Source organism: Phyllostomus hastatus, unplaced genomic scaffold, assembly GCF_019186645.2.
Source record: "Phyllostomus hastatus isolate PE091 unplaced genomic scaffold, TTU_PhHast_1.1 phas_contig_468, whole genome shotgun sequence".
NCBI classification, from domain to species: domain Eukaryota; kingdom Metazoa; phylum Chordata; class Mammalia; order Chiroptera; family Phyllostomidae; genus Phyllostomus; species Phyllostomus hastatus.
In genome coordinates, this window is record NW_025333884.1 from 1,439,020 (window position 1) to 1,458,825 (window position 19,806).

The 19,806-nt window shown below is 39.4% G+C and overlaps 1 protein-coding gene across 2 annotated transcripts; it reads left to right on the plus strand.

The window, feature by feature from the left end:
- The first annotated feature begins 1,198 nt into the window (after window positions 1-1,198).
- On the plus strand, window positions 1,199-18,939 carry LOC123823049 (zinc finger protein 234-like). 2 transcript variants are annotated; one of them, XM_045845363.1, is made up of 5 exons: window positions 1,208-1,278; window positions 2,250-2,331; window positions 4,345-4,438; window positions 7,086-7,212; window positions 13,268-18,939. In XM_045845363.1, the coding sequence occupies exons 3-5, from the start codon at window positions 4,424-4,426 to the stop codon at window positions 14,668-14,670; spliced, it is 1,545 nt and encodes a 514-aa protein (XP_045701319.1). In that variant the 5' UTR covers window positions 1,208-1,278; window positions 2,250-2,331; window positions 4,345-4,423; the 3' UTR covers window positions 14,671-18,939. The 2 variants fall into 2 exon arrangements, with proteins under 2 accessions (XP_045701317.1, XP_045701319.1); XM_045845361.1 differs by lacking the exon at window positions 2,250-2,331 and having other exon boundaries at window positions 1,199-1,278.
- The last annotated feature ends 867 nt before the right edge of the window (window positions 18,940-19,806 follow it).

Consider the following 19,806-nt stretch of genomic DNA (forward strand, 5'->3'; position numbering starts at 1 on the left):
GAATTTATAAACCTGAATTTCATTCAATCTCATTAGTGGATTATTTTTACAATATGTAAATTTACCAATAATCCATTCTATTACAGATGATCGTTGGGTAGGCCCCTGCTTGGTTCTTAAACATAGTCCTGGTATGAGCTTCTGGAAAATGTCTTTGGCTGAATGTATGGATATATTAATTTGAGAAATGTGTGTACAGGTTGAACCAAAAGATTATGGCATATGAGTATCTTTCGTTTTGGTAGATGCCTAAAATGTCCCAAAATGGCTGTCCCAATTTATGGTACAAAGAGCGGTATGACAGTGTTGGCATTTTGCTAAGTTTTTGCCTTTTAGTTTTTCTTGTGAGAATGTAGTAATGTCATATTAATTTGAATTTTCATTTTGACTAACAGTGTTTAGTAACTTTACATATGATTCTTGATTGTAGTATTATATCCTACCAAACCACTGGTACTAGTATGGCAAGAGAAGAGATTAATATCTTTGTACATCATTGTCTCTCCAAAACCATTCTATCTCGCCTATTCTTCAATTCCCCAGCTCTAATTCTCAATTAAAATTATACCAAAAGTTGCCCTGGTTGGTGTGGCTCAGTGGCTTGACTGCGGACCTGGGAACCAAAGGGTCGCTGGTTCGATTCCCAGTCAGGACACATGCCTGCATTGCGGGCCAGGTTCCCAATAGAGGGTGCAAGATAGGCAACCACACACTGATATTTCTCTCCCTCTCTCTCTCCCTTCCCCTCTATCTAAAAATAAATAAAATCTTAAAACAAAGATTATACTAAAATTTACCTCCTTCTTTCATCTCCCTACTGCCCCTAAATTCAACATTTTCCAGTTGAGATTAATTTTTAATCTCGTGGCCCATTGTTCACTTCGCCAACAATACTGCAGTAATTGAAGACATATGGACTTTAGGGAGTAATGCCTAATAGGAAAACTTTCCGCCTGTTGATTCAGAAGAGGGTAACACCAGCCCTCCGAGTGGTTACGGGCATTACCGCCCTGAGGCCCACAGAGCCAACCCTGTTCCAACGGGTTGTGTGGGAAATTGTGCAGCATCTCCGAGGAGTGTTAAGCACTGTCGCCTGAGGAGAGTGAGAATGCGGCGGCGTTCCCCTTTGGCTTTCTGGGAAATGTAGTCCACAGATGCGGTGGAGACTCGAATACTTCCGTATTGGCAGCCGGGACAGGGGAATTCTGGGAAGTGTATTAACCAGCGTAGCGCTTTCGCTCCAGCGTCCAGGTTACCGCGTGCATTCCCGTGGCTGTGGTAAGTCGGTTCCGTTGGCTAACTTTACGAACTTCCCTGGGTCCTGGTACCACCCGGCCACTGATTTAGGAGCAGGAGGTTGTATCGGAAAGTGGTGCTTTCGGGGCTTGGGTGGCCGGCGTTCCTCTTAGCGGAGCGCCTCTGCTTTGGGGACAGGCTGGCAGTGCATCTCCGACGCTCTCCGCCTCCTCAGGCCGCGCAGCTTTGGTTGGGTCTGCGGTTTCCCGCTGCGAAACATCAGATGAATTACCTAAATATCTGTCTCCGATGTTTTTGTGTAAAACTGGGATGACGTTACTACCTTGCTAATACAGTAGTTTGAGAATTAAACGAGACGGTATAAATAAAAGTCTCAAGGCGGTGGCTTCTCGTTATTAATACTATTTAGTTGGGGCAAGTGCTCAGTGGGTTTCGAGCTCCAGCTGCAGTGCCCCGGGCACTTCTCTTTGATCTCTGTAAAGAAGCTGCATTTCCAAACCATTTGTGGCTGAAAAGGAGGAGGAAGTGGGGGAAGGCACACTATCACTGTGATTTCTCAGGGACAGAGATGTTAAGACGAGGCCCCAAATGGAGTTACTTAACACTAAGTCCCATGTCACCAGACTGAGACTTAATGATAGTTTCTGCTCTCCCAGACATGGAATCTTAAACTAGTCGATCAGGAAACTCCCGTTTGGCACTAATTAGGTCATCTGCCTGATGGACCCATGCCATCCCCTAAAGTAATGTGACATTGCAATAACCAAGCTGCTTTATTTTTCTAATATAACTCTCTGGTTCCATTCGGCATATTTAAAAAGTCTTTCATTTTGTACAGCTCGTGGGAGCTCCTTTCTATTTGCTAGATTGGTTGCTGCCCAATTCGTGAATCGATGAACAAAATCAATAAAATCTTTAAAATTTACTTATTTGAATTTTGTGTTTTAACAGTGACATAATCTAGTATTTCAGAGATTCCTTTTCTCCCCCAGCCTTTACTTCCCTGAAAGGACTGCATTTCTTGTGACATTGTTACTAACAGCCTGAAAACTGTTGGTATTCCAGAAATTATCTGTAAGTTGAAAACATCAAGTTTTAGTTGTTGCCAGTTATCAGCATCTGCCCTTGCCATTTTTTCACACTTTCATCATACTTCTTTTCTTCTCTTGAAAAATTTGAATTGTTCTGTAGACATGGGTCCTCTTTGCCCTTAAATATTCTACCACCAAGGACATTCTTTTCTATAAGTACAGTATCATGATCAAAATCAGAAAATTAATTATATTGTTAATATGTTATCCATAGTTCATATTTAAATTTGTTCTGTTTTTCATTTAAGATCCTTAAAAAGCTGCCCCCCCCCCATTAAGGCCAATATTATGGATTGCTTTTTGCTGTCTAGTTTCTATTGTTTCCTTTAATCCAGAATGATTTCTCCACCTCCATCATTTTCTTGATGGTGTTTTTGAAGGGTTAGGCAAGTTAATTTGGAGAAAGTCCATCATTTGAAGTTTACCTCATATATTTCACAATTTGATTTATTGTTGGCAGAGATTCCACAGTTGCTGAGGTATAATTTTCAGCCAACATAACAGAAACCAAAGGAAGTTGTTTCACTTTATATTGCTGATGTTGGCTTTGTTCACCTAGAGAAGATGTCTGTCCCATTACTCCATTGAAGTTAGTAGTTTTATTTTTGTAAGCACTTTCCTATGGAGAGATGTTTTTATTAGTAAAACATCCACTTGTTTATTCATTCAAATATAAGTTTTATATGCATATGGACTCAGAATCCAGTCTTGTTAACTTAAATGTAGCTTATCAAATGGTTCTTGAAAACAATTTAATTGACGTATTTTACATATGATAATTTTGGAGTGGTACAACTATTACCATAATTCAGTTTTAGAACATTTTCATTCCTACAATAAGATTGTTTAATCTCATTTATAAGTAATCCCTGTCTTCACACCCCAGACAACAACTAGCTTATTTCCTGTCTTTGTATTGTGAACCTTTTATTTAAATGTGATCATATAATATGTGGTCTTCTGTGACTGGCTTCTTTCATTTACAGTGTTTCAAGTGTTTCAACATCCATGTTGTAGTATATATCATAATTTCATTCCTTTTTATTGCCTATGAATATTTCATTGTGGATATACCATACTTTCCCTATCCATTCACTCATAGGTAGACGTTTTAGTTGTTTCCTGTTTAGGGCTTTTATGAATAACAGTTTCATAAATAATTACATATAAATTTTTGTGTGGAGATGTGTTTCCATTTCTCTTGAATAGATACCTAGGAGTGGAATTGCTTGGTTAACTGCTAGCTTTAGGTTTAACTTTTTGAGAAACTGCCAAAACTGTTTTCCACAAATCTTTTTCAGATCTTGTGTTTCTAACTAGACACTAGACACCACGTTTTGTTTTGTTTTTTTCCCCCAGAAACATTTGCCTGTGGCAATTTAAAAGTTATTGCTAAGATAACACATTATTAGGGAAGACAGTGAGGGAGAGTTAACAGATTTTTCAAAGGTTATGAATGATGTTTACAGAACAGAATGGTCATGTCAGAAGTCCAGGTATTGTACAATGTGTTTTGGTAATGATCACATTGCAAGACCAATTTCGTATTATGAAGTGTTTTTTTACTATAGCTACAAAAATAAAACCTGGATAGTACTCAAAGTGCTGTCCAGCTCAGAACAGTTCAGTTAAATTGGAAGTAATGTTCTCTCAGGTGTACAGATGACACAGTTGAGGAAAAGAGATATTGTTAATTTGCCTAAGATGACCCAGCTATGTGAGAGGCTGAACTAGGATTTAAACCCAGATATTGTCCCAGAGATGATTCAATGTGTATCATATCTGAATCCAATTTTCTACCTTGGGAGCCACAAGATGTTGGAGATGGTACCAGTATGTATTGTGCGGGATTTGTGTGCCCTTCTGTGGTCTCATCAAGTTGTGTACAACAGCAGCCACCTCAGGAAAGGGGCTGCTTGGCCAGTTCACAGTAAGCATTCATGGAGGTGAGCAACATTCTTGATCACCTTTTCATGTTCTTTTTCTGTCTTTTCAGACACTACCAGGCACAGTTCTGCCTACCAGGATTCTCCATATCTCAGGAATCTGTACATTTGCGGAAGTAATAAGAAAAAATGACCACATTTAAGGTACATATGGCTTACCTTTTTTAAAATTCTGTCTCACTATTCCGAAGGTCATAGGTATTTTTTTTCTTGAAGGAGACTCAAGGAGAACACCAGGCACTTAATTTAAAGACCTGTTTGCTTTGTACTTGTTTTTAGTGTTTGTATTTAGTGTTTGTCATTATTCATTTTATTTCAAAAATAAGTGTGGACAAATTAATAGAAATGACCAATTCTCTGACATTTAAAAAAAAATATTTATTTATTTTTAGACAGCGGTCAAGGGAGGCAGAAAGAGCAGGAGAGAAACATCCACGTGTGGCTTCCTCTCTCGCACTACCAATTAGGGGACCTGGCCCGCAATTCAGGCATGTGCCCTGACCGGGAATCCAACTGGCAACCCTTTTGTTTTCAGGCTGACACTCAGTCCACTGAGCCACACCAGTCAGGGCCACTTCTCCAACTTTATTACATCACCGCTGGCACATTAACTATTATTTTCTCATAGTCTTTTCCTCATGTGCATCCATAGCTTTATTAATATTCATGATTACATCTCATTAAATTAAATAGTGGATTTTCATTGAATGTTATAACATTTATTTCTATTAAAATAACTTTAATGTCTTCTACTTACTGATCTACTTTTATGCCTTTGTGTATTAATTATTTTTCAAAAGTAATATATAACTTCATATGTGTGTCTTTTAATAATAGACTATTTTTTAGGGCAGTTTTGTATTCAAAGTAAAATCCAACAAAGTACACAGATTTCCCATATACCCCTGCCCTTACACATATACAGCCTCTCCAATTCTTATTTTTAAAATATTTTTTAAAGATTTTATTTATTTATTTATTTCCCTGGCTGGTGTAGCTCAGTGGATTGAGCGCAGGCTGTGAACCGAAGCGTCGCCAGTTAATTCCCAGTCAGGTCACATGCCTGGGTTGCCGGCCAGGTCCCCAGTGGGGTCCATGTGAGAGGCAACCACACATTGATGTTTCTCTCTCTTTCTCCCTCCCTTCCCCTCTAAAAATAAATAAATAAAAATTTAAAAAAGATTTCATTTATGTTTAGAGAGAGGAAAAGGGAGGGAGGAAGAGGGAAAGAAACATCGATATGTGAGAGAAACACCCATTAGTTGTCTCTCATATACACCAACCAGGGACCAAACCCACAACCCAGGCATGTATCCTTACTGGGAGTTGAATCAGCGACCTTTTGCTTTGTGGGACAACGCTCAACCACTGAGCCACACCAGTCAGGGCCGCCCCCATTCTGAACACATACCCACCCCCCACACACCAGATTGGTACTTTTTTACAATCGATGAACCTGCATTAACACAATGTCACCCAGAGTCCATACTTTACATTAGGGTTCATTCTGTGTACATTCTACAGGTGTAAACAAATCTATAATGACACGTCCCTGCTGTTATACTGTTAATACACACGTATGTTCACTGTTCCAAAAATCCCGTATGCTCCACCTCTTTATTCTTCCCTTACTGCAGCCCTGGGAAACACTGATCTTTTTACAGTCTCCATAATTTTACTGTTTCCTGGAATGCCATATAGTTGGAGTCATACATATGCAGCCTTCAGACTGGCTTCTTTTACTTAGTGATATGCATTAATGTTACCTCCATGTCTTTTTGTGGCTTGATAGCTCATTTCTTTTTTAAAGGTTTTATTTATTTTTTACAGAGGGGGGAGGGATGGAGAAGGAAGGAGAGAAACACCAATGCCTGGTTGCCTCTCACACACCCACTACTGGGGACCTGACCCACAACCCAGGCATATGCCCTGATTGGGAATTGAACTGGTGACCCTTTAGTTCGCAAGCCTGTGCTCAATCCACTGAGCCACACCAGCCAGGATGATAGCTCATTTATTTTATACTAAATTATTCTGTGTCCTGGATGTGCCACATTTTATCCATTTGCCACCTGAAGGACTTCTTGGTTGCCTCCAGTTATAAACTAAGATATAACCTTAATTTAAAATGTCCAGTCTTGCCCTGACCGGTGTGGCTCAGTTGGTTGGTCTTTGTTCTACCAAGTAAAATGTTGCCGGTTCATTGAGGGCACTTGCCTGGTTGCGGGTTTGGTCCCCAGTTGGGTGTGTGCGAGAAACAACTGATCAATGTTTCTCTCCTACTCTTCCTCCTTCCTCCTCTCTCTAAAAATAAATAAATAAAATCTTTTAAAAATATGTTCAGTCTCAGCCCTGGCCAGTGTGGCCTCCACAAACCAAAAGGTCACCAGTTCGATTCCTAGTCAGGGCACATGCCCCAGGCCCAGGCACTTGCAGAAGGCAACCAGTTGATGTTTTTCTTCCTTTCTTCCTCCCGTTACCTCTCTCCAAAATTAAAAAAAAAAAGAAAAGAAAAAAAGTCCAGTCTTGCTGCATAGGCCAGGCAGTTAGTTCTGTCTCTGTATTTATTCCCTAGAGCTGCTGGATAAGGAGGTTCTTGATTTCATCTTCCATTTATATAGGTAAAATATGAGAAACCTGCTTAGATTCACACAGGAAACCAAGCAGGGGTCAAGGAATATTAGCCATCATGTTTGAAAGGACAGATAAGAAGAGAACATCTGCTCAGCGCTGTTTCTGCTGCAGTAGAGGTTGGTTGTAAGGTTGAGGTTGCCTGTATTTGGTGTTGTAGGAGGCTGTGACATTCAAGGATGTGGCCGTGATCTTCACTGTGGAGGAGCTGGAGCTGCTGGACCCGTCCCAGAGGATGCTATACCGAGATGTGATGCTGGAGAACTTCCGGAACCTGATCTCAGTGGGTGAGGACAAGTGCCCTCTCTAACTGAATGTTAGCTTCCAGGAGTGGCTTTGTATCCTTGGGTGTTCAAGGCTTTGGGGTCTTTGAAATGGTTCCCTGGATTTGGGAGTCTGACTTTTTTAATACAGGGTATGGCAAAAGTAGGTTTACAGCTTGTATGGAAAATAATATAATAGTTAATAAATACTAATACAACAATAAACTGTTTTGTGTACTCACAGCTGTAAACTTACTTTTTCCCCACCCTATATGTGGGGGACACAGAGAGGGAATTATTTTGGTTTTATCAATAGGCAAGTTTGTGTTTTGTTAAGGAACTATAAGTACATAGTATAAGTATACTGCTCTACCTTACAAGTTCCTGACTCTATCATGCGTTATAAAACCTGTTGAGCCCTACTCTCAATTTTTAAGGAAATAGGTTAGATAATCTTGATCCTTCTCATACGCTTCCAAAAAGTTCAAGGAGGAAGAACTTCCTAACTCTATATATGTGAATGGGTTTTGACAAATGGCATTTCTTCAAATTGGTTATGGAAAAAAAAAAGTTTGGAAAACTCTGCTTCTGATTACTAGAAGAGTATGCAGTGGGAACCTAATTTTCCAGGAAAGTTCACTTAGAATGTTTTTGTTTTAAGGATGTGACTTCGCATGTTCACAAGGCATCAACCATTCAAACAAGACATGATCCACTTAGTAAGGGGAGAAGAGTTTTGGATGATGAAGTTGGCAGCCCAGCCCTGGCTGGTGTAGCTCAGTGGATTGAGCACCAGGCTGTGAACTGAAAGGTGCAGTCAGGGCACATGCCTAGGTTGCCAACCAGGTCCCCAGTATAGGGCCTGTGAGAGTCAACCGATCCATGTGTCCCTCGTGCATTGCTGTTTCTCTCCTTCTCTTTCTTCCTCTCTTTTTCTCTCTCTAAAAAGTAAACAAATAAAATCTTTTGGGGGAAAAAAACGATGGTAACCCAGAGAACAGGGAATTCAGGTGAGAACCAAACAGTTCTGAGTCCTGCAGGCAACTCTCACATCTATTGTGCTTCCCTCTCTCCATGCTGATTTCCATCACCTCGTTCAAAATCCCCAGATGTCTCCTGAATTGTTATCATCACCTTGGTGTTGGTAGCCATCCTAGATGTGTTCTTCACATAGCGCCAAAGTGACCCTTTGGAAATGTAAGTTACATTGCCATTTTTCCATTCAAAATCTTTATGGCTTTTTGAAGCCACTTAAAGTGGCTTTTGGAGTCTGGAGTCCCTTGTGGCCTGCTCTGTGTCTCCATTCCCTCTCTGAATACATCTGCTGTGCTGTCCTTGCCCTCTTGCTCCATTTGTCCCACTCACATTGTCCTCCATGGTATTCCTCAGACCTGCCAAGGACACTATATATTGCCTATTGCTGCTGTAACAAATTACTATAAACACAGAGCTATCAACAAAATTTGATTATATTTTAGTTCTTTAGGTGTGAAGTCTGACATCTCACTAAGCTAAAATCAAAGTGTCTGTAGGTGCCAAAGATTTTGAACAGAGAAATGGCAGTGTGACCTACATTTCCAAAAAATCATTTTGGCTGCTACGTGAAGACCATATCTAGGATATGAACAGTTCGAGTGGGGAAAACCTGTCCCTTGGGTTCCCAGCATCTAGGGTCTGCCCTATTCCTTGGCTCTTGTTCTCCTTCCTCCATCTTCAAAACCATCAACATTGCACTCCCGACCATTCTTCTGTACTCTTCCTCTGCCACTCTTCTGACTCTGTCTTCTACCTTCCTGGACACTTCTGATTATATTGGCCCCTCTCACATGATCCCAGATGCTCTTCTCATTTTTATGGTCAGCTGATTAGCAACCTTAATTGCATCTGCAACTCGGTTCCTATTTGCTGTATAACAACATGTTCATAGGTTCTGGGGACTGGATTGGACATCTCTCCAGAACCATTATTAAGTATACTACAGAAGCTTTCCCCTCAGGGTCCTTTACTACTTCTTTCTGCCTAGAATACTCTTTCACATAAAATCCTACAGGTCCTTCTTCCTTCATTGCCTGCTTAATTTCAATATCATGACACAGGCCTTTCGACCACCTACTTAAAGTACAATCATATCTTTGCTTGCCTGATACTGTGTCTCATATATTTTTGTTTATCACTTCTCTCTCCCCAGTGGTATATGATCTGCAGGAGGAGAAATATTTTACAATTTTATTTTAGGTTTTTTTTAAGATTTTCTTTATACAGAGATTGGAAGGGAGAGAGAAAGAAAGGGCGAGATACAAGGATTGGTTGCCTGTCATACGCCTCCAACTAAAGGCCTGGCCTGTAACCCATCCCAGGCATGTGCCCTGACCGGGAATCTAACCACCTACCTTACAGTTCACAGGCTGGTGCTCAGTTCACTGAGCTACATCAGCCAGGGCAGGAGGTGAATTTTAATTGTTTTGCTCATTGCTGTATACTCAGTGCCTAGAATAGTCCTGGGACATGGCAGATATCTGTAAATATTTACTGACTCAATGAATTAGTTATTGGATAGGTGAGCCTTACTGTCCTTACTATCTTTCCTGCTGGTATTGATTTTTTTTTTATCTTCACCAGAGGACATGCTTTTTGACTTTAGGGGGTGGGGAGAGAGAAAGAAACATCAATGGGTTGCCTCTCATACATGCTCTGACAGGGGATTGAACCCACAGCCTTAAGCATGTACTGATCAGGAGTGGAGCCTGCAAACTTTCAGTTTATGGGATGGCACTACAGTGAACTGAACCATACTGGCCAGGGCTGCTGGTAATGTTTTGATAGTTTCTATTGTTTGTTTTCTTAAATGCTTATTACAGGCTTTTATTTCATTGCTCACTGAAGACCTGTGGTTTCCAATTTGAAAAACTGATATGAAAGACCAATTTATTTATAGCCAAAGGTTTTCCACACTGTTTTTAAACAAACAGTCCAGAACCCACATAAGAAACGATTGCATAGACCCTCATGTTTCCTTTTCTTGTCTTCCAAGTCATTCATGTCTTGTGGAGACAGCTAATAAGTGATAAATATGACAGAGCAAATTAAAGATACTGAAAACATTTTTTGTCTCCAAATGACTGCCAATCCAATTTGTACTTACCTAGATTTAACATGATTGTGTGTTTGTGTGTGTGCACTTGACCCATATCCCAGGGAAGCTTCTAAGCACTGTAGCTGTGATCACACTGAGGATCATGCTTTCCCTGTGGCTTTTCTAGAGCCTTCCATAGGGGCCATACTCATTTCCAGGGAGTAGTGCTTTCTTTAATGAGGAGTCTGGTGTCTTCTCCTAGGCAGTTTGCCACAAATGGAAAAAACTATATATCCAGAGCTCTGAGACCAAATCAGCTTGCAGGCTGCATTTCCTCTGCATCACTTGCCCATCTGCTGCCATTTCCTTCTTACAAAGTCAACATCCACTTCACTGTCACCAGCTTTCTCTTCCATGTGCTAGAAGGGGAAGAATGAGGGTGAAAGTCACAGTGGTCACACATCTAGATGTTGTCTATTCCTGATCAGTTTTGGTTAAAAATGTGTATATTTCCACGGCTTATTTTCTATAAAAGCTTTTAAACAAATCTACGGAATAATGATTTCACATGATTTTCCTTCATTTTTATAGAGACATGTTGTTTCATTTTCAACTGATGAACAATATAACCTGGAAGATATCAAGAAACTGCCCATTCAAAATTGTCGCATCCTCAGAAAGATTTCTGTGTCCTCCCCCCAAGACTATTTTAAAGTGACCATTTATTAAATTGAACCTTAAACTGTAGTACCTGTTCAGAGGTACATACTCACCTAGTAGTATTTTTCTAAGGTTCCATTCTCAGAACTTATCTTTCCACTTGAATAATTTGTTTAATTAAGGACTCACTAAGTTCCTGAACCAAGTTTTCAAACTTTTTATATCACAAGCCATTCTGAGAAATGCATCTTTCAGTGTAACCAGGGACATACTAAACGTGTGTAGACAATTCATGCAATGGTCTCATTTCTCTGATAATGATGCTCTGATATCAAAGTTTCTATTCTGATTCTTTTTTCCAAATGTTTACTGCATGATTTTAAATTCATTTTACAACTAAGTAAAAGGCTACAGTTTTCAATCTGAAAAACTGACGTGAAAGCCCAATTTTTCTCCATTCAAAGTTTTTCCATGCTTTGTTTTGAAAGAGACAGTCCAGACGCCTCGGAAGAAGCCATTATAGGGGTCCTTGTGTGTTCTTTTCACCCTTTAACTTTCTCATCTGTAGCATCACCCTTTGTCTGTCCCTGTGGGATACAGATTTGGCTTCATAGCAAAACTGCAGTTTTTTAATCAGATATCTTAACTAAGATATCTTAGTTGTTACTGCATGTATCAACACAGAAAAATAAGATGAACTACATATATTGTGTAGAATTTGTAGGAATACTTTGCCTGTATAAATACAAACAACTCTAGGTTTTTGATATATAAGATTGTAAGGTGTCTAGCCAACTACAAAATTTAGAGGGATAGCTTACACTCCTGCATTTGACAACAACTGCAAGTTTGGAGGGGTTCCCAAAACTACCTTCACATTGAATGTGTCTCCAAGAAGGCCTGATAGAACTCACTGAATGCTGTTACACTCATGGTTAGTGCTCATTGCACAGAAGGATATGCCTTACAAGTAAGTAAGAGAAAAAGCATGTGACAGGGATCCTAGGGAAGAGCCAAATGCAGAGTTTCCATTGTCTTCTCTGAATGGAGTCAAGGTTCCTGTGTTTTTCTGTGTTACTTTCCAACATGCAGGTGTGAAATTACAGGGTATCGCCAATCAGGGAAGCCCACTTGAGCCTCAGCGTGCAGAGTAATTACTGCAATTCCATCACATGGCCAGTGTATGTTGAATAGTTCGTGTGGTTATTTTCAGTCTCCTGGTTCACACCACTGGGTAACTGAAATCTCTGTCTATAGTTACATTTTCGTCTTTCTGGTATGGTCAGCTTCATTCCTAAATCATACTGTTAGACCAGCCATTGTTACCCAAGACCTTCAGCCACTCTTCAGGCATGACATTTCACATGCTTAGAGCTTATCTCTCAGATGTCGAGGGCAAAGACCAGATTTTTTCTTTGGTATGATTGATTTTTCTTACCACCTAAGGATATGTGACATAAACACAAATATACAAAGTATTGATTATGTTATTGCTTTTCCTTAAAGTTTGTATTAATTCATATATTGTGTGTATAATTTTAAAAATATATCTATTTATTTTTTAGAGAGAGGAAGGGAGAAAGGGAGAGAAACATCAGTGTGTGGTTGGTTTCTTGTGTGCTCCTACTGGGGACCTGTGCCCTGAGTGGGAATCGAACCAGCGACACTTTGATTTGCAGGCCAGCACTCAACCACTGAGCCACACCAGCCAAGGTGTGTGTATATAATATTTTTAAAGCCTCACCCAAGGATATATTTATTTATTTTAAAGAGAGAGGAAGGAAAAAAGAGAAACATTGATGTGAGAGAAAAACATTGACTGGATGCCTCCCATGCACACCCTAACCGGGAGTCAAACCCCCAACCTTTTGGTATATGGGGCAGCACTCCAACCAACTGAGCCACCTGGCCAGCACCATTGTATATGTAATTTATTTGCTGCATAATTTACTATCCAAGAGTTTACATTGATTATAAAATTCAGTAGAAATATCAATGGATTGACATCGTGTATCATATTACTATATTTTGTTATGAAGTCTTTGATTTCTACCTTGTACCTTATGTAAACAAAAGAAATAAAGAACAAAAGAGAATAACTTGTGCTTCACATGGGAGACTTGATGTGGTTCTAACTGGGATTTGATTCTTAATGGATAGGAGCCTACTAGACTACCTCTTGGTTTCTGTAGGCATGTAAACCAGAGACCGTGATTCATACTCAAAGGACAAAGTGAATACACCCTGGATTTATTGAAGTCTCACGCTGTCTCCAAAATGTGAAATCTTGAAGGCACTGAACAGAATCTTTACTTGTCCACATCTTTCCATTTTCTCTCCCTGTAGGAGGCAAGATCCAATATGAGATGGAGACTGTTCCAGAAGCAGAACCACATGAAGAGCTTTCCTGCTGGTATATTTGGCAAAAAATTGCAAGTGACATAATCAGGAGGCAAGACTCCATGATAAGGAGTTCTCAGTTCCCCAGACAGTTTGATTCAACCAGCCAACTTGGGGCAGGACTGCCTATAATTCACACAGGCCAGAAAACTTACCCAGAAAATGAGTGTAAAATATTTTTTGGTGATATCTCCAACTTTAATCTTCATCGACGGTCAGGAGCAAAGTCTCATACATGTGGTGAGTGTGGAAAAAGCTTCTACCATAGCTCGGCACTCCATATTCATCAGAGAGTTCACTTGGGAGAGAAGTGCTACAAGTGTGGTAAGTGTGGTAAAGAATTCAGTCATAGCTCACGCCTGCAAACTCATCAGAAAGTCCACACCATAGAGAAACCATTTAAATGTGAGCAGTGTGGGAAAGGCTTCAGTCGTAGAGCAACACTTATTGACCACTGCAAATTACACTCAGGAGAGAAACCTTATAAGTGTGAGGAATGTGGGAGGGCCTTCATTCATGCTCATCATCTTCACAACCATCAGAGAGTCCACACTGGAGAGAAACCATTCAAATGTGATATATGTGGGAAGAACTTCCGTCGTAGGTCGGCACTTAATAGTCATTGTGTGGTCCACACGGGGGAGAAACCGTACAAATGTGAGGAATGTGGGAAGTGCTTTGGCTGGAATTCACATCTTCATATCCATAAGAGCATCCACATGGGACAGAAACTATACAAATGTGAGGAGTGTGGAAAGAGCTTCTATTCTAAAGCAGATCTTTATTACCATCAGAGGATCCACACAGGAGAGAAACCCTATGATTGTAAGGAATGTGGGAAGAGCTACAGGTGGGCTTCACATCTTTTGGCCCATCAGCGAGTCCACAGTGGAGAAAAACCATTCAAATGTGAAGAGTGTGGGAAGAGATTTGGTCGGAAATCATACCTGCAAGCTCATCAAAAGGTCCACACCAGAGAAAAGCCGTACAAATGTGAGACATGCGGGAAAGGCTACAAGACAAGCTTGGATCTTGTTGTGCACCAGAGCATCCACACAGGAGAGAAACCGTATACATGTTGGGTGTGTGGAAAGCACCTAAGTAGGGCCTCACATCTTAAACTTCATCAGAGAGTCCATACTGGAGAGAAACCATATAAGTGTGACGTGTGTGGTAAGCTGTTCAGTCAGTTTGCACATGTACAATCTCACCAGAGAGTTCATACAAGGGAGAAACCTTACAAGTGTGAGATATGTGGTAAGCACTTCAGGTCAAGTTCATATTTTAAACTTCATTACAGAAGCCATATTAATGAGAAATTTCATACATTCTCAGAGGGAAAAAAATAATTTGTTTAATTAAAGTGAATGTTTCAGCCATAGCTCAACATCCCGGTGCTTCTGAAACCACACAAGTGGTGCAGTAAGGGTATGAGGACAGGGAGCTTGTTTGCTGCAGAACCTACATAACCTGAACATTGATTAGCACATGTACTCAGTATGTGTTTGTGAAATCAGAAGGAGAAAATATATACTATATAAAGCTTACGTGGAAGAGGAAGCCTGCAAAAATAAACAATTCAAAGAAACGAGTCGAAATGCAGAAGTACACTGGGTACTAGATCCCACCGCATTATTTTGGTGGTATCCTTGCAGTTGACTCTCGCCCTACCCTCTGGCTCTGTTCTGAGATTGGGTTCTCTCTTTTTTTTGTGTGTGTGTCGGGGGGGGGCTGTTCTTATTATTTGGATTTCTCTTTGGTGTCTCATTGGTGTATATATAGTATAAATTCATGTATCTCACTTTTGATTTTTTGCACAGTGCAGTTTTAACGGTAATAACTGTCTACTGCACATACCACAATAGAAATTTTTCAGCAGTGTTAAGGGAAGTGTGCAAAGTAACCCATTCAAAGTGTCAGATTTAGTACTAGTGACAAAAGTTTTCTTAATCTTGAATTGATTGAATTTTAAATTTCTGTATTTCCATATAGGCTTTGATATGACTGCTTTTTAATTGTAGCATATCTTTTGTCAAACATCTTTGCTAGAGGCTTTGGCAAATTTGAAGGACATTTAATTTCTCAACTTCCTATATTCTTCCCTTATTCCCATGAAGTAAATACCAGAACTTGTTGGGACTTGGTAATTTCCAATGTATTTAATAGTGGTGGAGGAATAACATTTACATGCTTTCCTTTTTTGGTAAAAATATATCTTTCGAAAATCAGATATAACATTGTGTAAGGCATGACTCTCTGATTTGGAAATCATAGTATAAGAATGTAAGGTTATGGAAAAGGGACTACCACATCAATAATGCCATACGATTTTTAGAAAAGAAATAACAACTGTTCATCAATAGGAATTTAAATTATATATTTCCATAATAATGAATTAAAGCGATGGCAAGGACATGTAATTACAGGAGAAGAACATAATATGGGCTTTGTGAAATCAGACTGTGGCCTTTGTAAAATTAAATCCATAAATTTGCATGTGTGTGTATGTATATATGTGGAAAGGGACACTCTTAGTAATCTCTGTCAGATTATTTGGTGGTATTTACATTTTATAATTTCATTAATTATGTGTTTAAATTTCTCAGTGAGCACCAATTTGATCATACTGGTAAATTGTGTACAATGGAATTTGAAAAGTGACTAATATGAATCCTTTACAGGTAAGGATTCCTAATGATTGTACTATATTATCATACGACATATAAAATCAAAATTAAGGAATAGGATTCAGTCAATACTCAAAAACCTTTATGGTTATTTGAGTAGACAGATAAATTAATGAGTGTGATCAACTATCTTTGCAGTTAATGCGTGTGATACATCTTTAAGCATAAGCCAAGGAGTGGGCAAATACTGGAGATAGAAATAAAGTGGGGATACACATGTTAGGGCAGTTTAAAGATTCTTGGGAGAAAAGGTGTGCATGGATAGGAAACAGCATGATAATGGAGCCTCCAAAGAGAGAGCAGCTTTAGATGCCATTTCCTACTTCTTACACCATCGTGATATTTTAAGTGTATTAGGCTAAAAGGCTTTACTTAGCAAAGTAATAGAGGTAATTTTATTTTTGTAATTTTCTAGACTTTGCATTCACAGAATTTTATGTACTTACTAAGATCCATGCTATCAATTTGCATAGTGGTTTGGGAGTCCCTAAGGTTACCTTCAGGTTCTCTGGTTTCCTCTCATGACTCAGTGTAGTTGGACTTAGGACCATGTTACAGTGAAAGGATATGAAGCAAAATCAGTGAAGGGAAAAGGCACATTGAAGATGTCTGGAGGAAATCAGGTGTAAGCTTCCAAGAGTCCTCTCTCCATGGTATTACATGGGACTCAATTCCTCTAGCACTTAATTTTGGCCACATGTGAAATGTCTACAACAGGGCCTCATTGTAGGCCCTGTAAGTACTTGGAGACCAGTACTTATTGGGGGCTGGTCATGTAAGCATCATCTGGTCAGCATGTACCAAAATCCCAGGCTTCAATAAGGAAAGCGGGTGTGAGGAATAAACGACAGTGCACAGCTCTGAACAGTTACGGAATGGTGGAAACTCAAAATCCGTGTTTCCTGTCACCAGCCAAAGTCCAACTTGCAGGCCTTTCTAAGGATCACAGTCAGGACTGCTTTACTAACTTTCCTGCACATATGGCATCAAATCTAGGGCCTGTAGTCTTTTCTCTTTTAAACTCATCAAATGCCAGAGTAAGTTTTCTCCAAGGTAATTATTTCTAACAAACCTCACCAGATTAAACAAAAGTACTTCTAAAACTGAAGTTTGTAGGTAGGATTCCTCAAGGTGGGCATGAGATAACACCTGGGACTAGCTGGTTTGTGTTCTTGTAGCCCAGAGTGCATGAAGGCTAGTGCATGAATGTATTATATTGAATTCAATGGTTAATTCCCAGCTCTAGTTTCCTGAGCCTTTGTGGGACCATTGAGTTCAAGCTCCCACTTTTCACTGTGGGTTTCACTTTCTTTTTTGGGGGCGGGGTGCACCTGGGGATTTCCCTTTCTTTAACTTTGAACATGACTACATTTAATAGGGGTTGTTAGAGAACATCCTATCTCTAAAAAAGAGAAGCTTCCCAAGTTATTAAAGTCTAACCATATTGATAGGTTATTCATTTAAAGAGTTGAGTCTAATATATCCTGTTTCTTTGACATTAATTTTAAAGTAATTCTCAAAACATGTCTTCATCTACAGATGATATTTTGTTACATGCATATCAATACAAATATTTCTTGGAAGGTTTTAAAAATTAATTTCATTGAAAATAAATTGTATCAGTACAGGAAAGTCCAAAGGAGAGTGTGGAAAGTAGTAGGGAGACTTGCTATTAATATTTTGGTGAGCATGCTTCAGTATATGCATTTAAGTAATAGTCACAGAATTTTACAAACTAGGAACATGATTCATACTATTTTCTAATTATAGTTAGTGTTTCACTCATTGAAACAGTTGTTGAAGGTCACCTGCACAGTATTTCCTTAACCAGTTTCTTACTGATGAAGATAAGTGGGATAGTCAATTTAATGTGGCAACTTGCCTAGACTCCAGTTCTTTTGTATTCGATTATGTGCAAACCTAGGTGTTGAGAAGGTTTTGTAGAGGTGATTAAAGTCCATAATCCTTTGAGAAAGGGGTAATATATAATCTCAGTTGGCCTGATTCAGTCAGTTGAAAGTCCTTAAGAGCAGAGCTGAAACTTCCCTGAAAGGTAATACCATTCCATGTTTCCATTTTGGCCCTTCTAATGGTGTCTCCTAGGGATTTTCACTTGCCAAGCCAGCCCCACAATCTTGTAAGGCAGTTCCTTGCAATAAATCTCTGTATTCTCTCCTGATTATTCTGTTCCTTTGAAGCCTTACCAAAAAAGATTTTTGTTCCGAGGGTGGTTCTAGCGGAACAGAAATTTAAGGGGGAGTTTCCTGAATGTGTGTTCTGGAATTGGTTCTCTAATCATTATATTTAAAGGCACTAATGATTTTGTTTCCCATGGAAAATAGAGCATTGGTAGTCATTAGCATGACAAAAATACGCAAAATACCACATTTGCTGCTATTAGTGAAGTAATCACTGAAGGCAAGGTACTGGATGATCATGAGGTATTTAGAACATACTGGTCAAACTAAGGAGTATAATGGGATTTTCTGATTGCTTCTAACTGTGCTGGAGAAAGTGGGAATGAGAAAGATGCGCTCGTGATCTCAAATTCCAGCTCAACCTGAAAGCTTCAAGTCATTATGCATTGGCTTCTTGACCTTTCCTGTTGATCTTGGAGTATCACTAGTAAGTAAGTAGATGGCAAGTCTACTAAATCATTTTTTTGATTTTTTAGGTGACAGAGTTCTAGGACAAATGAACAAATGTCTAATTTGAATCACCAAAAACAGAGTCCCAGACCCTAAATCAATTATAAAATGTGGCCAGTTTACAAACCCAGAATCCCTTGGATGAAGGGGAGACAAAGTCCTCTTGACAGTGGAACCTGCCATCATGCAAATATGTGTGCTATTAATCTTTTCCCCCAAGGGTCATATGGCTATGTACCAATGTGGTTGTGTACTGAAATGGAGAAATAAACTTTTTTGCAGTGGTGGGACCCTTGCTTTCTGGTTTTGGGTAAGGCCTGAGGAAGCACTCTAGATTAGATGGTGTCTGAGAATTCTAATATTGAGTATTGCAATAAATGTAACCTTTGAGAGGGCAAATTAGAGCTAGAATAAAGCTCTGAATGGTAAAGAAATAGCCATCTAGCCAAGTGGGGGAGGGTATCTGGTGTTGTGTGGGCAGCATGGTGACCTTGTTTTTGTCTATGTCTAAACAAAATTATGAAAAAGGCCTTGTTTTATCTCACTTTACCATAGTCCCAGAGAAGTCTCATTTGAAGATGGTATGCTGTGATTCTTTTATGTCCTAAAGGAGGATAACGTGGCCTAGCTGTGAGTGCCCTGCCCACTTCTACATGTTAGGGGTGGTTTTGTTTTTAGTTCTGAATCCATTCAGTGCAACATTATACAGCAGTCATTTGGAAGGAGTCAGATTTTCACTGACGGATACTAGAAACTGTCTGGCTTATATTGAGTTTAGAAAATGCAGTCCTGGTTGGTGTGGCTCAGTGGATTGAGTGCTGGCCTGTGAACCAAAGGATTGATGGTTTATTTTCCAGTCAGGGCACATGTGTGGGTTGCCAGCCAGGCCCCCAGTAAGGAGCACATGAGAGGCAACCACACATTGATGATTTTCTTCCTCTCACCTTCCCTTCTCTCTGTAAAAATAAGTAAAACCTTTTAAAAAGAAAAAAATGAATACAGAACATGAGACTTCATTTTGTTGATATTTATATGTATGTTTATGGGGAGAAAAAAATTTATCTTCAAGGAGAAAGAATCTAAGTGCATTTTTTTTCTTAAAATTTCCTTTATACAATTTTAATTAGTTTCCAGTAATGTGTTTTAAAAG